Raw genomic sequence first — 26,126 nt, 5'->3', positions numbered from 1 at the left:
GTTGCTGCGTGCAGGCTTTCTCTAGTTGCGGAAAGCAAGGGCTACTCTTCGTTGTGGTGCACGGGCTTCTCACTGCAGTGGCTTCTCTTGTTGCAGAGCACGGGCTCTAGCCACACAGGCTTCATTAGTTGCAGCAAACAGGCCCTAGAGCACACGGGCTTCGGTAGTTGTGGCTTGTGGGCTCTAGAGCACAGGCTCAGTAGTCGTGGCGCACAGGCTTAGCTGCTCTGCAGCATGTGGGATCTTCCCGGATCAGGGATCAAACCCATGTCCCCTGCATTGGCAGGCGGATTCTTAACCACTGTGTCACTAGGGAAGTCCCTGAATTTTATTATTTCTAATAGTAGGTTATTTTGAATTTCTTTTTTATATGCATCATTTGCAAAGAAGTCATTTGGTCTATTCTTTTCCATTCCTTATTCTTTTTACTGATTTTACTGCATTGGTGTAGGATTCCTCTAATAAAGCAGCTATGGAAAATAGCTGAATAATAGCTGTGATAGAAGGCAATTCTGTTTTATTTCTGACTTTAATGAGAGGGTTTCTGTTTCATATTTATATATGAAATTTGCTGTAGGTTCTTGGCAGATGTCTTTACTGGGTTAAAAAAAGTTAATCTCTGGTCCTATTTCACTAAGAATGGATAGCATGAAAGTTTTTATAAATTATTTTATGCACCTATTGAGATGATCATATGGGTTTTCTCCTTTAATCTACTAAATGTGCTGAATCGCCAGTCATGAAAAAAAGTAGTCTCAAGTAAAACACTTTTACCCCAAATTGTTATTTATTTTCATGAGGGGGTAAAAAAGAACCTTTTATGATAGTGAAAATATACTTTATTTTTTAATACAATAGCTGCCAGCAATATACTGGTTCCAGAGAGAGAAAAGAAAATATAAGCATTCTATAATAAGCTTTCATTTTCCTTTTCAACTAATTTAAAGAAAATACTCGAATTCCATTCAACATTATGATTTGGGGGAGTTGAAATTTTTTTCCATGATAAAAATATAATTTTGACAGCCTCAGCCTTAGTAATTTGTAAAGGATGGAATAAAAAAGACCATATAGTATAACAATAATGAATGCTTCCCTCTCTTTGAATCAAATACTGATTATAACCAGTGTACGAAATTGGTTAATCAATAAACTTGATGAAATTGTGTATCAAAATGTTCATGAAAAAATACATTTCTATTTCTTCTCGTTTTTACCATGTAGATATTTTCTAAATGGATATTTTAAATGCACAGAAATAAAAGCTATCTACATGCAACTCTGGAGAGATTCAAAACAACAGAAGTAAATATGCCTAAATTCTAAAGTCAATCAACTGAGTGTAAGAATAAATGTCAGAAACCTCTTCATTGTATACAGATTGCTCAAGGGTTTAAAGATAGTTGTATTAAAAAATAATAATAATAAAGGTACTTGTATAAACCAAAGTTACCAAGAAATAAAATCTTACATGAATTTTATCACTAAAGTCAACAATCCTAGTAAAAGAAAATAACAGAACTGTATAGAAAATCTGCACCTACATTTTTTAAAAAGGGAAGTTACATCAGCTGAAATAGTAGACAGCTTTCCAAATGTTGAACACAAAAATTTCTCAGAATCCCTTGGAAATTAGTAAGATCTTCCATTCAGACTCTAATCTCCTTGTTTAAATGGAACAAAAGGGGTTTAAATGAAGGGGGAAATGATTCAGTAGTGGTAGAAATAATAACAGATGATTTCTACTGTGTCAACCCATATACTACATGAACTGCCATGAAAACTTTCATGTCCCAAATCTCCCAAGACATGAAGCTATGATCTTTCCACAAATGTAAGATGGGGTAAAAAGCATATTCTAGGATCATCTTTCTTACTAGCTTTTGTCCATCTGCCAATCTCAACCTCATCTAACTTCCCTGATAAAGTAATAAGATCTGTCTTTCAACAGAAAAATAATTCTGCCTTCATCAAAATTATAACAGATAGACCCTGCCTTCCTTGGACATCCAGAGAGACAGCCAAGTACAATCATGGGATAAATTTTTAAAAAGGAGAAGAAGAAGAAGAAGAGAATAAATATCCAAAGTGGAAAACACTTCACAACTGAGTTTCAGAATGTGTTTTTTCATCCGTTTGGAGGACTGTAGCTCTTTGCTCATTAGCCTTCTACTCTGCACCACTTAGTCCACTGTTCACTTGAAATAGACACCCCCACTTCTCTTGAATCTTTTCCATGCTTTAAGCTATGAGGCAAGATTCAATATCACCTGATGCCAAGTTACCACTATTGTAAAAGTAAGTGAAAAGTGAAGATGGCTGTCTGTGTATTGGTGCAGAGGTGACATATTCACCCACGGAAGCTACTGCTATAGAATTTCTCAATATATAACCTGATAATGCTTCTTCCTGGAACAAGATAAATCATCATCCAACATTTTATTACAAAAAGGTGGGTACCCAAACTTTTGATCAGCAATAAGGAGTTCTAAGAAAGGTAAAGCAAAGAAATCTCCCTGAGCCAAATGGATACAATATGGAGTTTTTCTTATCTTTCTATACCAAGCTAATCACTGATAAGTTTAAAAAATGCAGAATGCTTATTAAAAAATCAAGCTGCTTCCATAGAGCCAGTGCTTACTAAATGTTAGCATATCATAGGAAGAAAACACTGCCATTTTAAAGCAATATACTTAAAATTTCCAAAAGCAGCCTATGAGAAATAGCATTTCTTAAACAAGTTAGGTATAAAAATTACCAAAACATTATTATAGTCACAATCACAGTCTTTGGAGTATTACATAGAAAGTCTTTTTTTTTTTAATGAATAAATACATAGCAAACTTTTGTTTTATTTTCACCAAGTTCATCCTCCCTTGTTACAACACAAATAATTCCTGGTTTAGGACTTCAATTTAAGAAACAAACAAACATGAAGACTGCTATTCCTCAATGTGGCTGTAGGAAAATTTAATTGAAGGAAGTGCAATGATTGAGATTAGGCAAAACTGCAGTCAATATGTAGTCACCATGACAACTATAATTTAGTCCAAAAGAAGTGAACCATCCTCTACCCAAAGTCTAACAATAAATGGGTAATCTATGTGTTTTATCTTGTTTTTAATATAGGATGGATAATGCATTCTTTAGATTATCCACATTAAATGTGCTTTAGAAACAAAATTCTACTTGATATTTTGACAAACCCACACTACATTCCTTAGGTTAATTTTTACATTACTAATCATTGTACTGCTAGAGCTAAATCAACTAAATATCAGTTTACGTAGTGTTGCTCAAACGATCTACAAACAGCAAGGCCGATGCTTACCTAAAAAAGGAGCATTTTTAAAATAAAGGAAGAAAGTAATAATGTTCCAAATGAATGGCACTGGGCAAAATATATATAACCAGTAACATATTTAGACAGAGAGTATCAGGTGCCCATTGGTTTCTCTCATATGCATAAAAGGCTTGAAGAAGATCTTGCAAGTATTGTTCCTCCCTCTAGACTTTTAGCTTCTACATAGTGTCAGATATTATAATTGATATGAAGGATAAATGCGTTTAGGAAAAAGTAAAAATCCACATACAAAGTAAAATAGCAAAATCTGTAGTGACTTTCTGTAGAAGGCTCTCTCCTCTGGTGGTAACATCCTTTAGTACATATCCAGGATAGACTAAATTGAAACAGAATATTTTGATACAGTAGCAATCCTTTCATATACTCTTACTAAATATTATAAAATTCCAAAAATACATAAATATTCCTTGTACCGTGCATTATGCACCAGTTTGGGCCTGATGAGGTTGTGATTACTATTTTAACAGTTAAACAGTGCACCTCAAAAGTTCTGCCATCTATACACAGTGAATGGAGACAGTGGTGAGGGCTCTAGAGAGATGGCAAACTGCCTTTAAAGTGAAAAGTTTTTATGGAGTGTCTCCAAATTAGAGAGGAGGATACAGGGTAGGGGAGGTAGGCAGGGTAAAAGAATTTTAAAATAATACTGCTTAGGAGTATATATTTAAAGATAGCTACTATACCTTGTCTATCCTTTATCCTAATCTGGAATAACTGCATGTTTGTGCAAAATAAAGTTTCTACTTTATAGGAAGAGGAGCAGTCTGTTAGGAAAAGCATGTTCTTAGTCAGGGGAAGATGTGAAGACATCTCTCTCATAAGTGCTACTTTATTTGGTAAGTCTTTTGGCTACATCACTATATGCTATTTCAACCTCCTTATCACTGGGGCAGGTATTGGTGAACTCATCCCTACTATATGCGTTAGTTAAGTATCTCCAGATGCCGGTCATTCCTTTTGGAATATCAAAGTTGCGATATTTTTTGGCCACCACCTGAAATACAAAGAGATCAAAAGTTAACATTTATATGCCATGTCTTATAAACCAGACATATATCTGATTTCAGGGCAAATTCTGTGAATCTCTGAAAACTGCTTCTACCTAAAGTCTGTCACCTTCATTCTAACTAGACTTTTAAATAATGATAAGGACTGCACACTACACCAGAGATCCAGAAGTGTGATGGTCATTGCAAATGCCTGCCTCAACTCTGGATGAGTTGGCCACCCAGAGAAACAGTCAAGTATAATCACTGGATAAATACTTTAAACACACACACACTAGTTTAGATCTCTGTTTTTCTTCATCTTGATCTTTACTGCACAACCATCCTATATAGCATAGTGTTTCACACAATAAATGCTCAATAAATATTTTCTGCCTTGAAAAGAAAAAGCCAGGTGATCAGAGAACAAAGTTTGATGCTATAAGTCAGTGTAGCCACCACTTCAAAGTTATCTGTTACATCTTTGAATTTTTATGCAGTCACAGAAAAAAAAAATCCTATTTCTCATATGCCTTGATTTTAAGACATAATTTTCCATTTAATCAACCCTAGGGTGTTTCAACTATTGCCTGAACAACATTAAGTTACACTATTTGGGGGGTGCTAAATAGTGTGTGTCAGAAGATCAGCAAAGTTTTACACAGAGGAAGTGCTGTCTTAGTAAACAGATACTAGGTGTAATAGTGCCCCACATCCTGCAGGCCTACCTTGACAATGTGCAGTTTGGGCAGCAGGTTGCAATCAGCTAGTGTCATTTCATTGCCATCCAGAAATTTACGTGTGGAAAACTTAATGTCCTCCATACTATTCTCATCAATTTCATCAGGGAGGGGAGAATTCAGATATTCATCCAGTTTCTGCAGTGTTTTCAAGAGACCCCTCTCCAAGGCTGAAAGAAAGATGGAAATACTCTAAGGAAAACCACCCAAGCCCCAAGTAGAAGCATTACTCCTTCAGTCAATAACTATTTGTCAAATGTTTCTCTGACACTGGAGAACAAAACAGACAAGGTTCCTGCTCTCATGGAGCTTATTTACTTGGGGGAGAGAGATAAGAAAAACAAATTTATAGATAAAATTATAGATAAATATAAAAACAAGCATGATAACTTCAGATAGTGGTATCTATAAAAATATGTTAATAACTAAATGCCCCATATACAAACACATCATGGCCCAACACAGTTGATATTTAAACTGGGGAAAAAAATGGGTGAGAAAATGCAAACCTATTATTTCAAATCTAGGAAAGAAAATCTTGCCAAGACAGATTCTTGCCCTCAATTTTAAGTCCCGTTCCCGTAAAAATATTTGGATTTATATCCATGAACTGTATTAAGAAACTCCAATCCAAGCACTCCAAGCAGAGAAGCCTGAAGTTTTTGCACTGCCTTAATATACATAAGAAGCCAAAAATAGCACTATCTTATAATAACATGAAAAAGAGGTCAGATTAGAAAGTTCAATTTACAATCTGAATTGGAGGCCTCATTAGCAAAATAGATGAAGATACTATATGTTATAATTCAGAGAGAAGTGGGATGCAGCCACCCTGTATATCTAGAAAGTCAAGGTTAGTGACCCTTAGCAAAGAGGGGATGGGAACATCATTGGAAAGGAATATGAAATAACAAAAGACAGATCCTCCCTTATCCCTTTTTGTCTTTTATCCTCTCAACTCACCTTCACCTCCCACTCCCAGAATAGATGAGTTCACACTGATGAGTACAGTACTTGGCCATAAAAGAAAGTTAAAATCATGAGGTGACACTCCATATTAGTTATGTTTGATAAAGTTGGATCCATCACAGAAAAAGGCAAAGTTTTACATGTTGTATATTAGATATTTCACCAGCAACATAAATGTCCTAACCCTATACCTCTTCTTCCAAACTGCTCCCACTGACTCATCCCTTGATCCCTTCAAAGTAGTCCAGACAATAGATGGTAGTCTTAGCTAGGTAGGAGCTGTAGGCATTACAAGGATTTTAGAAGTACTTAGGAGATAAAAACCTACCGAGCTTGGAAACCAAACTGAATATGGAAAAAGGGGGATAGAAGTATTCAACAAAATACAAATGGAGGCCCTACTACACGCCAAGTTTTGTTCCAAGCATCGTTAAATTCACTACTGAATAAAACATAAAAGGTTCCTACTCTCAGTTTATATTTTGGGGAATGAAAGTAGTATAGAGAAGCTGATCAACAAAAGATTCCCAGGGTGAATGCTGGTACCATTGCTGAGACATGTACCTTCCTAGAGGAGAAGCAGATTCAGGGAATGTGGAGATGAGTTCAGTATATGCTGACTTTGAGATGTCTGTAAGACATCTGAGCAGCGATGTCCACAGACAGTTGAGTTCTAGTCTGGAACAGACTAGGCTGGGGCAATATATTTGTAAGTCCTGAAAGCACAAATGAACGCTGAAGCCATGGAAATGAAGGAGAAGCAGAGGGCCTAGGACAGAACCCTAAGGAACATCACTGATGGTGTTGTGTGAGGCAGATAATACATTTTTGTCATTATTCGGCATTTCATTATATGATTATAGAATAAATATATATCCATTCTACTGTTAATGACATTTGTGTTGTTTACAGTTGGGGATTATGACTAACGGTGTAACAAACATTCTTGTGCAAATCTCTTGGTGTGCATCTATTCATATTCCGATCAAAAATGGAATTGTGGATGAGATATCTCATACCTGTTAGAATGGTCATAATCAAAAAGACAAGAAATAACAAGTGTCGGCGAGGATGTGGAGAAAAGGGAACCCTTAGGCACTGTTGATGGGAGTGTAAATTGGTGCAGCCACTGTGGAGAACAGTATGGAGGTTCCTCAAAAAATTAAAAACAGAACTACCATGTAATCCAGCAATATCAATTCTGGGTATGTATCCAATATGGAAACAACCTAAGTGCCCACTGACAAATGAATGGATAAAGAAAATGTGGTGTATATATATACACACACACACACACACACACATACATCACATGCATACAATGGAATATTATTAAGCTACAAAAAAGAATGAAATCTTACCATATGCAACAACACAGATGAAACTTGAGGGCATTATGCTAAGTAAAGTAAGTCAAACAGAGAAAGACAAATACTATATGATCTCACTTATATGTAGACTCTTAAAAGACAGACAAACAAACAAGCTCATAGATATAGAGAACAGATTTGTGGTTGCCACAGGCAGGGGGTGGGCAAAATGGATGGAGTGAAAATGATGTAATGTATAGCATGGCGACTACAGTTAATAATACTGTACTGCATATTTGAAAGTTGCTAAGAGTTGTAAATCTTAAAAGTTCTCATCACAAGGAAAAGAATTTGTATCTACATGTGGTGATTGATGCTAACTAGATTTATTGTGGTCATCATTTCACATAGTATACAAATATCAAACCATGTAGTACATCTGAAACTAATATAATATATGTCAATGATACCTCAATAAAAATTTTTTTTTCAATTTTTTAAAATGGAGATGTAGGTTATAGGGTATGTGTGTGTTCAGGTTTAGTAGAAACTGTGATCAGTTTTCCAAGTTCGGCACAGCAAGCAGCAGTGTATGGATGTTCCAGTTACTTCACATCTTCAACAACATTTGGTATTGTTGGTCTCTTTAATTTTAACCATTCTTGGGTATGACAAATTCGGTTTAACGTATTTTCATATTTATGGACTCTTTGGATATCCTCTTTTTGTAAAGTGCTGTTTGCTCATTTTTCTCTTGGACTGTCTGTTGTACTGACTTGCAGTCTTTATATATGCAGATGCAAATCCTTTCTGGTTATATGTATTATGCATACCTTCTCCCTTTTCACTTGCTTAATGGTGACTTTTGATGAACTTAAGTTACTAAACCTAATGTAGTCCAATTTATTTTTTTCTTTTATGATCAGTACTTTGTGTTCAGCTTAAGAAACCTTACCTACTCCCAAATTATGAAGCTATTCTCCATTATCTTCTAGAAGATATATTATTTACCATTCATATTTATATCTACAATCCACTTAGAATTGATTGTGTATGGTGTGAGATAGGGATATTTTCTTGACTCTATATTCTGTTCCACTGTTCTATTTGCCTACCCTTCTGTTAATACTACACTGTTTTAACTATTGTACCTTTATAACAAGTCTTGATATCAGGTAGTGGAAGTTTTCAAACACATCTTTCTTCAAGATCATCTTGGCTATTCTTGGCTCCTTACACTTCCCTAATAAACTGTACAATTAGCATGTTAATCTACACACACACACACACACACACACACACACACACGTGCTGTTGGACTTTTGAATAATCTATAGATTCAACACAACCCCAACTTGCAAACTGGCATCTTTATAATTTTGAGTCTCCCAATCTATGAATATCATTTCTTGTAAAATTTTTTTATTTTATGAAATTGAAAGAAATTTCAATTTCTTTTGTTTTCTATGTAGAGGCCTTGCCCATTTTTGTTAAATTTATTCCTAAATATTTGACATTTTTTATTGTATAAATATTTTTATCACATTTTCTATTGTTTCTTGCTAACATGCACAAATACAATTGATTTTTATAATAGCCTCATATGCAACCACCCTGCTAATTCACTTTTTTTTATTCTTATGGTTTATCAGTAGATTATTTTAGATTTTCTACATGTACAATTATATTAAGAATATGACAAATTTATCCCTTCTTTTATAAGTCTCATACCTTTCATTACTTTTTCTTGCCTATTATACTGGCCAAGACCTCCAGTACAATGCTAAATAGAAGTGGTGACAGTAAGCATCCTTCTTCAATTCTCAATTTCAAGAGGAAATCTTTCACTACTCCCCTATTATGATGCTTGCTGTAACTTTTCTGCAGATTTTCTGTCAGATTAAGGAAATTCCTTGCTATATCTTTTTTGCAAATTTTTAAAAAATAAACATCTTAATCATAAGTATTAAATTTTATCAAGTACTTTTTCTGCATCAATTGAAATGATCACATAACTTTTCTTTTATTCTATTATTGTAATAATTCAAATAGATTTTTGAATGTCCAAACAATCTTCCATTCCTGAATTAAACTCAACTTGGTTATGTGCATTATCTTTTTTCATATTGCTGGATTTGGCATATTTTGTTTTAGGCTTTTACATCTATGTTTGAGAGAGACTGGCCTGAAAGTTATTTTCTTTTGATGTTTTTGTGTGGTTTGACCTCAAAAAGCAAGTTGGAAAGTATTTCCTCTTTTCTGTTTCCTGGAAGAGTATATGCAAGACTGATGTTACATCTTTCCCAAATGCTTAGAAGAGTCCATCATTGAAGCCATCTTTGTGAAATGGTTTTTAATTATAGATATAAGATGATTCACATCTTGAATCCGTTCTCGCAACAATTTTCTTACACTGTACTTTCTGTAAATTTATGCAATAGTGTTTTCAAATTTATAAGCATAGGGCTTCCCTGGTGGCACAGGGGTTAAGAATCCGCCTGCCAATGCAGGGGACATGGGTTCGATCCCTGGTCCGGGAAGATCCCACATGCTGCGGAGCAACTAAGCCTGTGCGCCACAACTACTGAACCTGTGTTCTAGAGCCCACAAGCCGCAACTACTGAGCCCGCATGCCTAGAGCCCGTGCTCTGCAACAAGAGAAGCCACTGCAATGAGAAGTCCGCACACTGCAATGAAGACTGACCCCCGCTCACTGCAACTAAAGAAAGCCCACGCGCAGCAACAAAGACCCAACGCAGCCAAATATAAAAATAAATTAAATAATTTTTTTAAAAAATTTATAAACATTGTCATAATATCCAAAAATCATTTAAATGCAAGATCTGTAGTAATCCCTTTATTCCTAATATTGGTTATTGCTGCCTTCTCTCACTTTTCTTAATTTTTCTTGTCAAGGATTTTATCAATTTTCTTATTAGACTTTTCAAAGAACTAACCTTTAGCTTTCCAAATCCTGTCACATTTGTTTTCTATTTCATAAAATTCTACTCTTTTAGTATCTCATTCCTTCTACCTTCTTGATTTGCTGATCTAACTAAACTCCTGAGGTGGATACTTTAAGGTTACCAATTTTTAGCTCTTCTTTTTTGTCATTCATTCATTATTTGGCTGCACCAGGTCTTAGTTGCAGCATGCAGGATCTTTAGTTGCGGCACACAGAATCCTTTAGCTGCGGCATGCGGGATCTAGTTCCCTGACCAGGAATTGAACCCAGGCCCCCTGCATTGGGAGCACAGAGTCTTAACCACTGGACCGCCAGGGAAGTCCCTTCTTTTTTCTAATATATGCATTTAGAGCTATAAATTTTCCTCTGAACACAGCTTTAGTGGTGGTAGCATATAAATTTAGACATGCTATATTTTCATCATGTTATTCTTCAACCCATGGGTTATTGAGAAATGCACTGCTTAATTTTCAAACATGTAGAAATTTTCTAGCTGTACTTTTGTTACTGATATCTAGCTTTTCTTTGTGGTCAGGGAAAATATTCTATACGATTTCAATTTCCATTTTTTAGAAAATTTTTCAGATTTGCTTTATGGCTCAGCTTTACAGTCAATTTTGTGTTCCATGTGCATTTGAAAAACAAGGGTATATTCTGCAGTTGTGGGGCACAGTGAGATTAAATTTATATATCAATGAGATTAAATTTGTTCATTGTATTATTCAATTCTTCTGTATTCTCACTGAATTTTTCTTTTTGGCAGATTCTAACAGTTACTAAGGGAGTAAGCTAAAATCTCCCACCGAGATTGTGGATTAGTTTATTTCTCTTTTAGCTCTGTCAATCTGGTTTATATATTTTGAGGGTAGTTATTTGGTTACACAAATTTAGAATTATTTTATTTTCCTGGTAGGTTAATCTTTTTAAATCAGTCTGAAACATGTTTCATTATCTCTTGCAATACTTCTTTCCTCAAAGTCTACTGTGTGCAATGTCAGCATAGTTTTGCCAACTTTCTTTTGGTTAGTATTTACACCATTTTACATTCAACTTTCCTGGGTCAGTCAGCCTATAGGTCTGTCTATTTATCTATTGGTGTCTATTTCAAATGTAGGAGGGAGGGAGGGAGAAAGAGAGAATTCCTTCTTGTACATAAGCAACACATTTTTAATGCAGTTAGCAAACTCTGTGTTCTACTTGGAGTATTTGAATCATTTACATTTAACGTAATGACTACAAACTGGTTTAGAACTGCCATCATACGTTTGTTTTCTATTTGCCCTCCTGCTCTGTGTTCTCTTCTTCTTTCTTGCCTTCTTTTGGATTAAGTTTTTTTAAAATTATTATTCATTTCCCCCTCTACCTGTGTATCATGCATTCTTTTTTTTTATAGTTTTTGAATTTTATTTATTTTTTTATACAGCAGGTTCTTATTAGTCATCAATTTTATACACATCAGTGCATACATGTCAATCCCAATCGCCCAATTCATCACACCACCATCCCCAGCCCCCGTGGCTTTCCCCCCTTGGTGTCCATACGTTTGTTCTCTACATCTGTGTCTCAATTTCTGCCCTGCAAACCGGTTGATCTGTACCATTTTTCTAGGTTCCACATATATGCGTTAATATATATTTGTTTTTCTCTTTCTTACTTCAATCTGTATGACAGTCTCTAGATCTATCCATGTCTCAAATGACCCAATTTCGTTCCTTTTTATGGCTGAGTAATATTCCATTTTATATATGTACCACATCTTCTTTATCCATTCATCTGTCGATGGGCATTTAGGTTGCTTCCATGACCTGGCTATTGTAAATAGTGCTGCAATGAACATTGGGGTGCATGTGTCTTTTTGAATTGTGGTTTTCTCTGGGTATATGCCCAGTAGTGGGATTGCTGGATCATAGTATCACACATTCTTTTGCTAGACTTTGTTTCCTTGACTTAACTAAAGCTTAATTATAACTTTTACCACTTCCAGGATAATGCAAGGACCTTAGAACACTCTAACTGTATTTAATTTCCCTCCTGTCTCACACACTACTATTATTTTGTGTATTAATTTGACTTTTTTTTTTTTGGACTGCGTTGGGTCTTCATTGCTGTGCATGGACTTTGTCTAGGCACGCGGGCTTCAGTAGTTGCAGCACGCGAGCCCTACACGGGCTCAGTACTTGTGGCTTGTGGGCTCTAGAGTGCAGGCTCAGTAGTTGTGGTGCACGGGCTTAGTTGCTCTGCGGCATGTGATATCTTCCCAGAGCAGGGATTGAACCCATGCCCCCTGCACTGGCAGGTAGATTCTTAACCACTGCACCACCAGGGAAGTCCCTTGACATATATTTTAAATCCCAGAAGACACTACTGTTCTATACAGACAGTATTCATTTATATTTTATAATATATTTATACTACTCTTTGCTTTCCCTTCCTTCCTGCATCTCTGGGTGTTCATCTGAAATCATTTTCCTTCTGCCTGAAAAACTACTTTTAGTATTTTGTTTAGTGTGAGTCTGCTGAGATGAATGTTCAGTTTTTGTTTATTTGAAAATGTCTACTTTGCTTTTACCATTTAAAATTCATAAATAAAAAACTAATATATTAATCATTACATTCTTATAGTATTTTTCAGTTGAAAAACTTGGTGAACATATGTTAAGAGAACTGATTCTCAGAGCAGCCATGGGACATAGGATGGGTAGATATTATCCTATCTTATAGATACTGAAATAAAGAGACTTTGCCTTTTCTCAAAATCAAAGAAAGGAGATCTGACATCTTGGAATTTGACTTGTTATGACTACCTGAAATTATAAATTGAACTGTGAATTTTAGAGGCTCACAGAAGAGGCAGTAATAAAAAGCTGACTGGTCAGCAAGTATATGGATCCAGGGCTGTAAACATAAATGTCACATCCTGAGGCAAAAATAAAATATTTGGATGTGTTTGCTTTCACTTTTGGAGGGTATGTCACGGCTTACAGAATTCTAATTCGTTTTCTTTTAACTCTTTGAAGATCTCATAACACTGTCTTCTGGATTCCACTGTTTCTGTTAAGAATCAGTGCTCAGTCTTATTGCTTTTACCTTGAAGAGCTTTCTCTCTGTCACTTTTAAGATTCTATCTCTGGTATTCAGCAATTTGACTATGATGTATACAGGTATAGTTTTATTTGTCCTGCTTGGGTTTTGTAATGCTTGACTCCATGGCTTGTTATCTCTCATCAGTTTGGAAAATTCTTGGCAATTATCTAACCATAGCTTCAACTCCATTTTTTCCTCTTATTCTGGGATTCCAGTTATACACATGTTAAACTTTTTTTATTGTGCCCCACATGTCTTACACTCTTTTCTGTGGTTTGTTTTTTTGTTGGTTTTGTCTTTTTATCTCTCTGTGCTTCCATTAGCTATTTCCTTCTGCCGTATCTTCATGTTCACTAACACTTTCTCATCATTGTCTACTCTGTTAAATTCATCTATTGAGTTCATAATTTCAGATATTACATTTTTAAATTCTAGAACTTCCATTTGATTCTTTTTTACAATGTCCAGTTCTTTGCTGCAATTTTCACCTTGTTCTTTTACTTTTGAATATATATAAGTTATTTTAAAGTATCTGATAACTGAATACCTTGTAGTTTTTAAATGGTTTCATAAAATGTATTAGTTGTATTCAGTCCTTGATATGGGTACTTTCTATTACTATTAGATTTTTAAAGCTGGTAAATTTTTAAACTCAGGGCTGGTTTATATTAAAATGATAGTCTACTAAATCATGAACTTCTTTCTTCATATTCTTGTTAAAATTAATGCATCATTCTTGCTCCCCAACTGTACTATATGTTCTTTGAAGGTAAAGTCTGTGTCTTACACTTCTTCTTCGGCATATCCCCTTAAATTCACGGCACTTTACCTCAGCATATGGTGGACATTTGGTCTATGTCTGGACAAGACCGAGAAAGGCCAATAGTTAAGTATAAGAGTTTTGAGTTTCATAAATGTATGAAGGAAGTTCAAAAGGCAATTAGGTGAAAATGTAGAATAGACACTTTTAAAGTCAGATGATTGAAGATATTTATACTTGACTTTTATATCTTCGTGGGAAGCTGAGAATAAGGTAGGTACTACATATTGCTATAGAGCACGTAGCCATTTAAAAAATGTAAAAAAGAACTGGTAATATTTTTTACCTAGGTAAATATCAAACAAATTGGAATGTGTTATGTCAAGTGATAGACAACAAGATTAAGATCAAAGAACTACCTGTTTTATTAATAGAAAGTCACTCTAGCCATAGCCAGGATCAAGCTAGTTTATTTCTTAGAGAAAATAGTTAAGAAACAGGCCAATAGAACCCAGTAAAATAAAGTTGAGGAGTTAGGGGAGCTTAACTGCAACTGGGGAAGTGACAGGGAATCAAGCCATTTAAAGATAAAAGATCAAAAATACAAAGGCAATAAATATAACCTTTTATTACTTACATACAAGCTGTTAATAATGCACGCAGTCAGCTGAAATGTAAAGTTTATAAATTAACAAGAAAATGCAATGTGAAAAACAGCTACATTAGTAAGGAGTCCAGGGCATGATGGAAAATTTTCATGGTTGCACTTAAAAAGAAAAAAAGGAGATAGTAGAATCTCAGGACTGTAAAAGAACAAACTTTTAAAGATTCAATATGCTTCCTGTCAAAAGCAGTGAATACAGAATAAATACATATTAGATATAAGGACTTGTTCTTTGATCAGATTACAATCAACAGGATCATGACCTATAAGGAAGATAATACTGAATTCAAACACTGAAATAATGTCTCAAACGGCACTTGAGTGGTATAACAAGTGCAAGCAAGTTTATGATCTCTGATCTACTCTAAATTAATCCTTTTCCTGAATTAACTCTCAAAAGTATCCAATAGAGAAATAAAATATCCTAAATTTCCAAGGTTTATAACATACAACGCTTATGATCCTACCTGTAAGGCATGGACTAAAATTCAGAAGCTAGCAGAACATTACAATTACTGCTCTATAATTTTGGAAGTAGCAAAGTACCTGCAATGAAGTTGAACTGCTGTACTCGACCAGTGTTAGTGATTTTTCATAGTTAAGAATGTCAGAGTAAAGGGTATATTAATGAAAACAAAGAATGCTGAATTAGTTTGATACAATTTTTATGTATCAAACTAATGAATGGACAACAAAACAAAGAAAAACGAGGTAAAAAGACAATAAAGTTTTAAAGACAAACCATCACAAAGGAATGTGAAATTGGTTAAGATAAAGAAAATGTCAAGATTAACCACTAGAAGGCAGTAGCAGTCCATCAAAAAGTAGCTCCTGACTAGGCCCGTGAGCCACAACTACTGAGCCTGCACGTCTGGAGCCCGTGCTCCGCAACAAGAGAGGCCGCTACAGTGAGAGGCCCGCGCACTGTGATGAAGAGTGGCCCTCACTTGCCACAACTAGAGAAAGCCCTCGCACAGAAACGAAGACCCAACACAGCCAAAAAAAAAAAAAAATTAATTAAAAAAAAAAATGTAGCTCTTTTTTTTTTTTTAAGCTCCTTGTCTTTTGTAATTAAAAAGTAGCACTATTATTCTCTAATACCCCTACTATAGTAATGCCATATCTCTAAGGAGGTATTTCAAAAGTTCTCAAAAAAATTACTAAGTACCACAGAGGCCATACAATCAGTTTTTAAATTAATTGTGAAAATCAAAATATTAACACATACTCTCTCTCTCATACACAGACACACACAAACACACCAGGGTCAGAAGTGTGGGGAAATGAATACTTTCACATTAGTGGGAATATAAACTATTATAGACTTTGGAGAACAAAACCTTTTGACCTATTTGAAATCTAGCACAAGGACATTCACTGGCAGCACAGTTTGTCATAATAAAAAACTTGAGGCAATCTAAATGTCTATCAGTAAGGAAATAGTTAACTAAAAATCCATATTATGGAATATTAAGCAGCATTTCTAAAAAATGAGGTAGATCTACATTTTGATATGGAAGTATTTCTACCATATAATACATGATAAAGATAACTGCAGAATGTATACATATATATATAAATACACATTTAAGTACAATGTGTGCATAGAAAAAAAGAAGGATACATACTAACTGCTGGGGAAGAGTTTATATGATGTGACTAAGAAGGGGCACTGAAATTTTATTAATTTCTGTACTATTTTAACTTCTTCAATAAGCATGCGTTATTCTACTACTTGTATAATTTGAATGAGTAAGGGCAAGGCAAAAAGCATTAAATGTAACAAGACAGTTACTGTTGTAGAAAAACAATATAATTTACAGTGAAGAAAAGAATTATGAGCACTTACATGGACAAAACTACTGCTAGTTTTTAAAGCTACTGCTAGTTTTAATAAAAGGGTAATCTTACACAAGCAATTTTTAAATGCCAGGTAACACATCAGTGGAAAACAGGGAGAGGTAATAAGTATGTAAACATGATTAAATACCCAATGCAGTTTCATTGCTACAATGATAAACAACCATCCTCTGATTCCACACACTTTTCCAGAGGGAGAGAGAGAGAGAGAAAGAGAGAGAGGGATGGAGAGAGGGAGGCAAGTAGGGAGGGAGAATAAATCTTGAATAAAAGGGAACTAATCAGAATCTAAAGATTCCTTGCCTCCATTTAAAAATGGGAATTGGGACATTATGAAATATGCCTCGGAGGCTATAATGGTAGATTTCATCACTGCTAAATTCACTGATCTCTTAAGAATATTATAAACATCAACAGACTAATAAATTATCTATTAGTTACATTTGGGAGCTTAATAAATAATATAAATGAATGAAATCACAGAACTGAAAAACACTTAGGAGATCTGGGACAGGTCATAATGAACCCATCCCATAAAAGGAATTACCCATTAATTTCTCTTTTAATGTTTCAAAAAAAACACAAACTGTTACTCCCAATCACCTTGGACATGTTACCAAAAGAATTATATGTTTTATCTATCTATCTATCTATCTATCTATGTTTCCTTTTATTTATTTTATTCTTTAAATCATATTTGCTTACTTTGTACCCCAATATAAGCATTGGCCCTTCTCTTTCACTTTCACTAGCCCAATTGCTGTAGCATCTAGGCATCTAATCCCTTACTTAGAATTAGCTCTTAAAAGGTCTTAAAATTGTCCAAACACATTGGATTTTGTAAAACATTTAATAGGTTTTTAAAACTAATCAAGGGCTTGCCTACTCTGATTTACCATGTAAAATGACAAATCCATCTACATGTAAGTTGTTTATTGTTTCGGGGAATTAGAAGGTGGATGACTAAGACTTATTTAAGGCATTTAATTGCACGAAACAGACAGATAAGAGACCTGCAACAAATATACATAAGGGAGACCCGTTAAGCTCCAAAGTGATTTGGAATACTGTTTTCTAAAGTCTCATGGCAGTGACAGGCCACTGTGGGGGGAAGTTGCTTGGTAACTGGAATTCTTATTTACCAATAGGTAATTTAATGTAAAAAGCCTTCTAAGTTCTGCACTGTGTAATCCATTATGTTGTTTGTTCTTATTGGTTACAGCATTCTAAGAACAGTAAGTGTAGGTGGCTACTTAAGACAGTAACAAATTGATAGGAAAAAATAGAATACAAAGTTATACTTAAATGAGTCACTTTCTCCCCTATTCTCTACCCCCATCCCATCCCTCAAAGCAATTGGTTTTTTTTTTTTTTTAAGCAAACACATTTTATTTCCCTCTCCTCCCCACCAAGTGTCAAAATAAATTCAACCACCCTCTAGTTTCCAAAAGCCACACAGAGAAATAAAAACATTATGACTTTAACTAAGAGAGTTCAAAGAACTATGCAGCAAGAGCATCTGGGTGTAAAAAGAACAGTCACCTGCAGGAAGGAGGGTAGAACAGAAAAGATACTGTCTGTGGATAGGAGGGGCTCCAGTATAACTGTTTACCGAGTATATAAAATTCTCAGACAGAAACAGTAGTCAGAAAAAAAAGCCAATTACTAAGGAAAATTGCTCCCAAACTAAGGCAGCTACTGAAACACATTTAATAAGGCAGGCCTGAGCACTAACGTTTTCCCTTTTTTCCCTTCACTATAGAAAAAATAAAAGCCTGAATAGCTTGGAAATCTACCCACTGAAATAACATAAGGAAATCAGCAAATGTTTCAATTTTTTAAAATATGTTTATTCTTGCTTAACCAGCACTGATATTTTTTCCCCTTTGGTATTCTTGCTCATTTGCTGCCATAAACTCTACCCAAAGAAACCCACCCAAGCTACCAAAGAGTCTAAAATTATGATGGATTATAGTGTCTTCAGGAGTTGGCTCTTTGGTTATTATTGTTACTTTTAATTAAACACTAATGCTCTCTCTATATAGTTTTCCCCAGGAAGAACAATGCTTAACACCCCAAAGAGAAGAAAAGGGGAAATGACTGAATGGTGTCGTTAAGACAAGGTTCATTAAATGGGACCTCTTTCTAAGAGGCTTCCCTTTACTATATGTAAGTTTGGTAAATGAAATAATAAGAGAGTGTCTTTTAATAAATAAAAGAAGGAAGTTGCATCTGTACTACCGAAACAATTCTCACCATGAAAATATGACTTGAAACTAAAATCTTAATTTTAGGATACGGAGAAATTTGGAAGGCTGGTGAGTCCAAATCTCTCTTAGAGCAACTCCAAAAACTGCTCTTAAGGGTAATTAGCACAAAAATCCACCCAGGCTGACTTCAGGTTGCTGGTACGGATAATAAACAAAGATTTGGGAACAGTTTAAGTTATGCTGTATCCATTTATTCCAACAACCACAACCACCCAGTCCACTGTTTCTGAGGCACCGCAGTTTTCTGTATAGCTCCCTTCGTGGTAACTTCTCAGAAGAATATGAGAACAAATTTATTCAATAAACATTTTATCACACATCTACTTTATGCTAGGCACGGTCCCACTAGCAAGAAACAGAGAAAAAAGCAATTTAAGGACTTACCCTGCTTTATCCTCAAATCTCTGATCAACTCTGAAAGCCAGTTTTTGATACTTATGGGAATGTCTGGCCTCCAAAGTAATCATTTATAATCACTGTCATAATAGGGGTTTTTGGTCTTTGTTCCTGTTTTTGTTTTGTTTTGGGGTATTTTTGCGGGGCGGGGAGGAATGGTTCTACAGTGTTAATTCAATCATTTGGTTTTTTTACCTTCATTAGCCTCTGGCCTTGAATTCTTGATATATGCAGAGAATTTGGCAAAGATGTCCATTCCAGCGGTATTTGATTCTGGGTGTTTTGGTGAAAGCTTTAAGTACCTAAATGAAAAATGTAATAACGGATTATAGATCCTCCAAAGATACATTAGCATAAATTCTCTCAATCAAACCATTGTGCTAGCAGTTACTAGACATCTTTTAACAGTTATTACTCTAAGAAATGCTATCATCTGTTTTCCATGATATTTTTAAGATGTGTTTTTTCCTTAGGAAACAAAGTTCTACACAGTGTTTTTGTTCACATATTAATATTCTTGGCAACTAAAGCTCATCCACACTCCACCTCCATTTTATAAATTAGAATGCTGGGGAAACAGTCTACTTGTTCAGAGACTTGTGCCAAGCCCATGGGCGTCTTAGAAAGAGAACTCTAGAGCAGAGCTGTCCAAGAGAACGTTCTGTGATGATGGAAATATTATATATTTGAATTGTCCAAGATGGTAGCCATTAGTGACTTGTGGTTATCTGAATACGAATTTAAATTAATCATAATACAGTTAAAATTCATTTCCTCAGTTACACTAGCCACATTTCAACTGTAGAGCTTTCTCAAATAGGAATGCCAAACAGACAGATCTTTGGTATGCCACACACTGAGCCAGCCATGGACAGCAGTACCACAGAACCCTGACAGTAGGAAAAGAGTCTAAGCTGTGCAAGCTTAGGTTAAGGACAAAAACAGCAGGAGGCCGATCATTCACTTTCCTACACTCAGGATTTTCCAAAACCTCCCATATATTAAATATTGTAAGGGTGACAATGAACAACAGAAAAATAAGACATCAGGAATTTTGCTAACAAGTGCTCTGTTGTGTTGTTACAAAGTCTTTCTACTCTGAGAAAAGACATTCACGACACAACAGCTTTAAAAAAAAAAAACACACAAATGTGTATTTCTTATACTTAAATTTTCAAACACACATACCCAATGTTTATTTCTTTCTCAAATTGGAAAATACACGTGAAAAAGCCCAATTCTTTACTTCTCCCTTCAGCAGAGCTTGTATCAGCTCCAAGGAGTCAGGACTAGAGAAGTTCAGACTCTGAGCACCATTTTAGGGAAGACTGATCAGCTTAAAAGCCCTGCAAAACGGGCTAGGGGCCGGTAAGACTATGGAAAAAATCTTACATTGAACTAGTTTAGATTTATTCATATATTTTAAGATGCTGTCTTACTACTTTTCTTTAAATTAAAAATGAAAGTGAGGTATTTTTAGAAAAAAATTTGTTCAGTTGTAAGCTGTAGTTTCAGGTTAGTTTTTATATTCATATCTTTTACGTTTACCATTTTAAATTCAAGAAAAGATATATCTTCTAAATTAGACATAGTACTACATTGGTAAGGAGAATATAAAATATCTATTGAATACCAACATGCTCAAGTTATTTTTCTGTTTAATATCTATTTTTAAGCTTAAAGAGTTCTTCTTAATTAGAAATGAAACTAATTATATAATGAGCTTATCAGTGAATGATTATAGTAAATAAATTTCACCTGTGTGTGAAAATTATACACCTGTGTGTGTATATTATATATATGTGTATGTGTGTATATATATAATATGTATTTTTTTTCCTGCTAACTATAGAAAACTTTACCTTCTCTTTTTTTTTTCCCCTGCCTGAGCTGAAACAGTTAATTCCAGCTTCAACATTCCTGGATTTCCCTTGACTATGAAAACAACCAGCCTCTAATTTAAATGTTTCCACCGCTTATAATACAGTACCTTCATTGACTCATTCCAAACAAAAAATAGTGCAAGGAACAAAATATATTGAAGTGCCTCTTCAATATATCTATGACTTCCTCTAGCCAAGTCCAAATTTACTCTTCTTTTCCCCAACCAATATTTAGTAGTACCAACTTTTTCTAATGAAGTAAACTTCATAATTCTCATAATAACTTATAGACAGGTAGGCTTGAATTACAGATTATTTATATATTCATTATTCATGCATATATTCATTTATTCTAATTATTAAGTATCTACTATGTGTCAGGAATTGTACTAAGTACTGGGGTTGTAATGATCAACACATAAAAGCATGCTTACTAGAGATCTGTTTTAATGAACAGGTAAAAATTAAAAGACCTGCAATCAGCATATATCCTTTATTCATATGGAAATAGATGCTATTACAATTCTTAAGAAAAACAGTGTTCTCTAAAGCAGGTTAAACATGTCCTATTCTTCTCCTCCAAGACAATTAAATTTGTACTATTAATTTAATGCATACAATACTATAGTTACAAGAGACCACTCACCTCAATCTCTCATTTTGCCTAAAAGGAAATTATATTCCAGAAAGCTTACATACTTGGCCCCAAAATCACTGGACTAGCTAAAAGTATTGTCAAACTGAAACTCACATCTCCTGTCCCCAGGTCCAGTGTTGTTTTGTTTTTGTTTTATTAAAGATCAAGTCCTAAAAGATAAATCAAATGCTAAACTGGTAGGTCCAAAATCAGCTGTCAACTTTTTTTTGCATTCCCCCCGAACACTGGATTTTAATAATTCATTATTAGTTTTAGCAAACTGCTTGATAAAGCAATACTTTTCAGTTATTATGAGCATTCACTTAAACATTTAACAAAAGGAAGGCAAATAATTAATAAAAGGCTATGTGTCAACAACAGAATAGACATGCACGTCCAGGGTATTTAGACTTTCAGATCAGTCCTTTATCACATCCTGTATTACATCACTGACTGTTATTAATGGTAGACTAGCTAAGAATACTTCCATCCTTTAAGAAAGATCTCAAACATTTTCTCCTTTCTTGTGTTAATGTAAGAATAAAGTGTGGTTATACAGTCTATTAAAATATCCCTGTAAACTCAAGTTTCGTTGTATTTCTCTTTTAAAAAAAAAAAAAAGGCTTAACAACAGTTTATAGAACTCTTCTCCAAAATTATCTAGCTTCCTCTATCCTTCTATCCTTTTATCAGTAAGTTAGCCAAGTATACAAGCCTGCTTCAGTTAAAAACCCAAATTTCAAAGTTTTTTTGAAAGCTTTTTTTGGGCAAAGTAGTTCCTTCTTTCAAGCAAGGGGAACTGAAAAAAATATCCCCAGAAGAGAAGAAAGATAGTTTCTTCTTTAAAACCTATAGTTACCTAGACCAGCAAAAGCTCCTTGATTTTATCTTTTCATTAGTCTCTAAACTCTAAACAACTCTAGAATAGACAGTTGCCTGTATTTGTATTTGTCATGATTAAATCAGAAATGCTCACATAAAAACACCTCTGTTCTCAGTATCATCAAATGCCAAAAACATGTTATTAGAAATCCTAGATTCGAGTCCACCAGCTTGTACAACTCTTCTGCCTTTTGTCCTCATCCTATCTGGAAACAAAAAGGCTTACAATCAGTGTGAGTAGGATCAGCTAAGGACCTGAAGACCTCCTTATCCTACCGAGAAAAGGCAGACAGCCCCTGGCTGCCCTAGAACAGAAGAAAGGAAGAAGAATGTATGTGATGGTCCCAGAAAGGCTTCCTCCTCTCATCCTCTAGAAGCAATTCCGCATGACAGAGAATATGCTGTTTGATCCGCATTTCACATTATGTGTTACAGAGCTCACTAAGGGCAAGGTACTCCCAATCCAAACATGCTGTTCCAATGCATATAAATAAAACCTCATCAGAAGTTAAACCTCACCTACTTTTTAAAAAGGATTCATTAAATTAAGTTTGAAAACCACCTTCAGTCCCATTTGGTCATCACAGTAAAACAAACTACCTTTGCTTTCTATCTTACCCTTCCTCTAAACTCGAGCTAGCCTTCAATTTTGTACTCACTAAAGCACAATTCCAATTAAAGACTCACATTTTACCTTTTATAAAAGTCAAGCATAGGTTTTTGTTTTTACTTGGCTTTGAAAGTAAGTATGCCAGCTCTGCCACCATGAACTGTGAAATCCTGGACAAATTATTTGGATTACTCATCTTCAGTTTTTTCATAAAGTCTTTGAGAGGATTAATTGAGATAATCCACAAAATAATCCACAATGCACAGTGCATGGCACATAATTAGCACTTCAATGTTAGTTAATAATAGCAGAGGCATTAGTAACATCAAAAATATTCCCTTCTATATAAAGTAAAATTTTAAACTTTATTTAGAAACTCTCTTCAGAATATAAACTTCAACATAAAAACAAGGAAAATTAACCATAGCGAGAATTTAGTGGATTATGAACCCTTTATAACAGAAAGATCTCCAAGTTTTAAATTAAATTATTTAAACCGAAAGAAAAGATCATTTCTGGTTAGAGTATCTCTATGAATATGCCCAAATGAAATGAAGCTAAATTTTCTATATATGAAAAGCAAAATGAGGGAATTCCCTGGCGGTCCAGTGGTTAGGACGCCGCGCTCTCAATGCCAAGGGCCCGGGTTCAGTCCCTGGCTGGGAAACTAAGATCCCACAAGCCACGTGGCACAGCCCAAAAAAAAAAAAAAAAAAAGCTACGGTGTCTTACAGAGTACTGGATGCCAAAAAAATTGAATATTTTGATATTAGCTCTACTATTTCTGTTAATATTTATTCCCTCTGAGAAAAATAAGAAAGAATAATGAAAATTATTTTTGTTGTTGTTATTGCTGCTATTGTTGAAGAAGAAGGCTAGAAGAGAATATGAGAAAATGCCCATTTTACTGAAATGGTATATAATGTTATCAGCATACTGATTTCAAAAACGTAAATATCCTTGGAAGGATTTACACAACAAACATTTTAGACAATGCTTTAAAACAACATACAGCTTCCTTCACAGAGAATGAATGTCATTCAAACTGTTTCTCTATTTATAATTTAATGTTGATACAATGATCTACAGTTATGAGAGGAAGATCACTTTCATTAGTGTCTGAGGATAAGATGGCAAATATGGAGCTTTCCTCAGAGCTGACAGACTTTAAGAATAAAAAGGGTAAAATATACATACATACATAAAAAGAGTAAAAGAGATCCAGTATGTTCTATGATGCAAAACAATATCTGAAAAGTTATTTCTACTAAGCTGAATGCATGTTCATAATAGTTCCTTACTTATGTGTATACAGCTTCAATTTATATTTTTACAAGGATCCCAGTTTTGATTTATCAGTATTCTAACTATATACATGGCCTGGAGGAAAAGTCAAATATAGTTTTATTAATGTTGGTCTAGAGAAACTTTACTAGGGATGGAAGGAAGGTTAGGACTCCTGGAAAGCAGAGATAAAAAAGTTTTGAGGCTTACATATGGCTGAGTCACTTCACTGTACAGCAGAAACTAGCACAACATTGTGAAGCAACTATACCCCAAAAAATAAAAATTAAAAAAAAAAAAGAAGTTTGAGGGTCTTAGAAAGACAGGAAGGAAGGCAGAGAATACGCTTTAGAATACACGATTAAGAAAATGAATTTTAAGCTTAGTATAAGATTGCTAAACAGAGGGCAATTCTGTTCACAATTGAAGATGGGCTAGTTGTAGACAGAGGCGTCATTATTCATATGTCTCCTGGCAGCCTTCCTGCCTACCATCCCCAACCCTGCATGCTATGCTCCAGCCACAGCTTTAGGTCCCCCAAAGAAACACTATTTATCCAAAATTATTTTTCTGCTTGGAACGTCTGTCATCCCTTCATTCACCTGCGAAAGGTCATTTTTTTTTTTTCAATTAAAGCTCAGTTCAAGTGTTATCTCTTTCTATAAAGTCTTTTCTGCTTCTACTCACCCTCCCACAGCACCACTATCTCTTCATACATATTTGACTGCACTTCTTGAGAGCAGGAACTATCTTATTAACTATTATATCCATAGGGCTTTGTTGCCCAGTAACTGTTTGCAGGATAAACTAATAAATGAAGGAATGAATACTGAGTAACTATTATTTTAGAACTCTCTGACCCATTAATCCCAATTCAGGGTAATTTATCTGTATATATGGAGGGTGAAAGACAACTAACAAGAAAAGGTTTGGGCCAGAAGAAACATTCCAGTTTTCAGGATAATGAAACTGGAAAAGCCTAAAAGAAACCAATGATGCTTTGAACCTATGCCAAGATTACATTATGATGCATAGTTGCAATTTAGGTAACTGTCATTACAGTACACCTATTCCTCAACTACACCTCACAATATAGTAAATAGTTGAGTACTTTAAAATCATTAACCATGTGGGCTAATATGCAAGACTGGGGGATCCAGAACCCCTCAAAGAAATAGCTAAATAAAACTGGAATCCCAGGGACACAATCTAAAAAGTTAATTCCCTTGCATGGTAGCTTCAGAAAGTTACCTTTAAAATGGCCTGATAGGGCTTCCCTGGTGGCGCAGTGGTTGAGAATCTGCCTGCTAATGCAGGGGACACGGGTTCGAGCCCTGGTCTGGGAAGATCCCACATGCCACGAAGCAACTGGGCCCGTGAGCCACAACTACTGAGCCTGCGCGTCTGGAGCCGGTGCTCCGCAACAAGAGAGGCCGCGATAGTGAGAGGCCCGCGCACCGCG

The 26,126-nt window shown here is 35.0% G+C and overlaps 1 protein-coding gene across 1 annotated transcript in view; it reads right to left on the bottom strand.

Annotated features, from left to right (window-relative positions):
- Positions 1-1,001: 1,001 nt before the first annotated feature.
- The window catches only part of CLIC4 (chloride intracellular channel 4), a 90,380-nt gene continuing 65,255 nt past the window's right edge, over positions 1,002-26,126 (bottom strand). The window contains exons 4-6 of the mRNA XM_036843564.1: positions 19,564-19,670; positions 5,079-5,260; positions 1,002-4,358 (exon numbers count right to left, since the gene is read on the bottom strand). Coding sequence (XP_036699459.1) covers positions 4,194-4,358; positions 5,079-5,260; positions 19,564-19,670 — 454 coding nt within the window. The 3' untranslated portion in view covers positions 1,002-4,193. The remainder of the gene's footprint in view (positions 4,359-5,078; positions 5,261-19,563; positions 19,671-26,126) is intronic.

Source organism: Balaenoptera musculus, chromosome 1 (genome assembly GCF_009873245.2).
Source record: "Balaenoptera musculus isolate JJ_BM4_2016_0621 chromosome 1, mBalMus1.pri.v3, whole genome shotgun sequence".
Lineage (NCBI taxonomy): Eukaryota > Metazoa > Chordata > Mammalia > Artiodactyla > Balaenopteridae > Balaenoptera > Balaenoptera musculus.
This window is presented reverse-complemented; position numbering and strand designations above follow the sequence as displayed.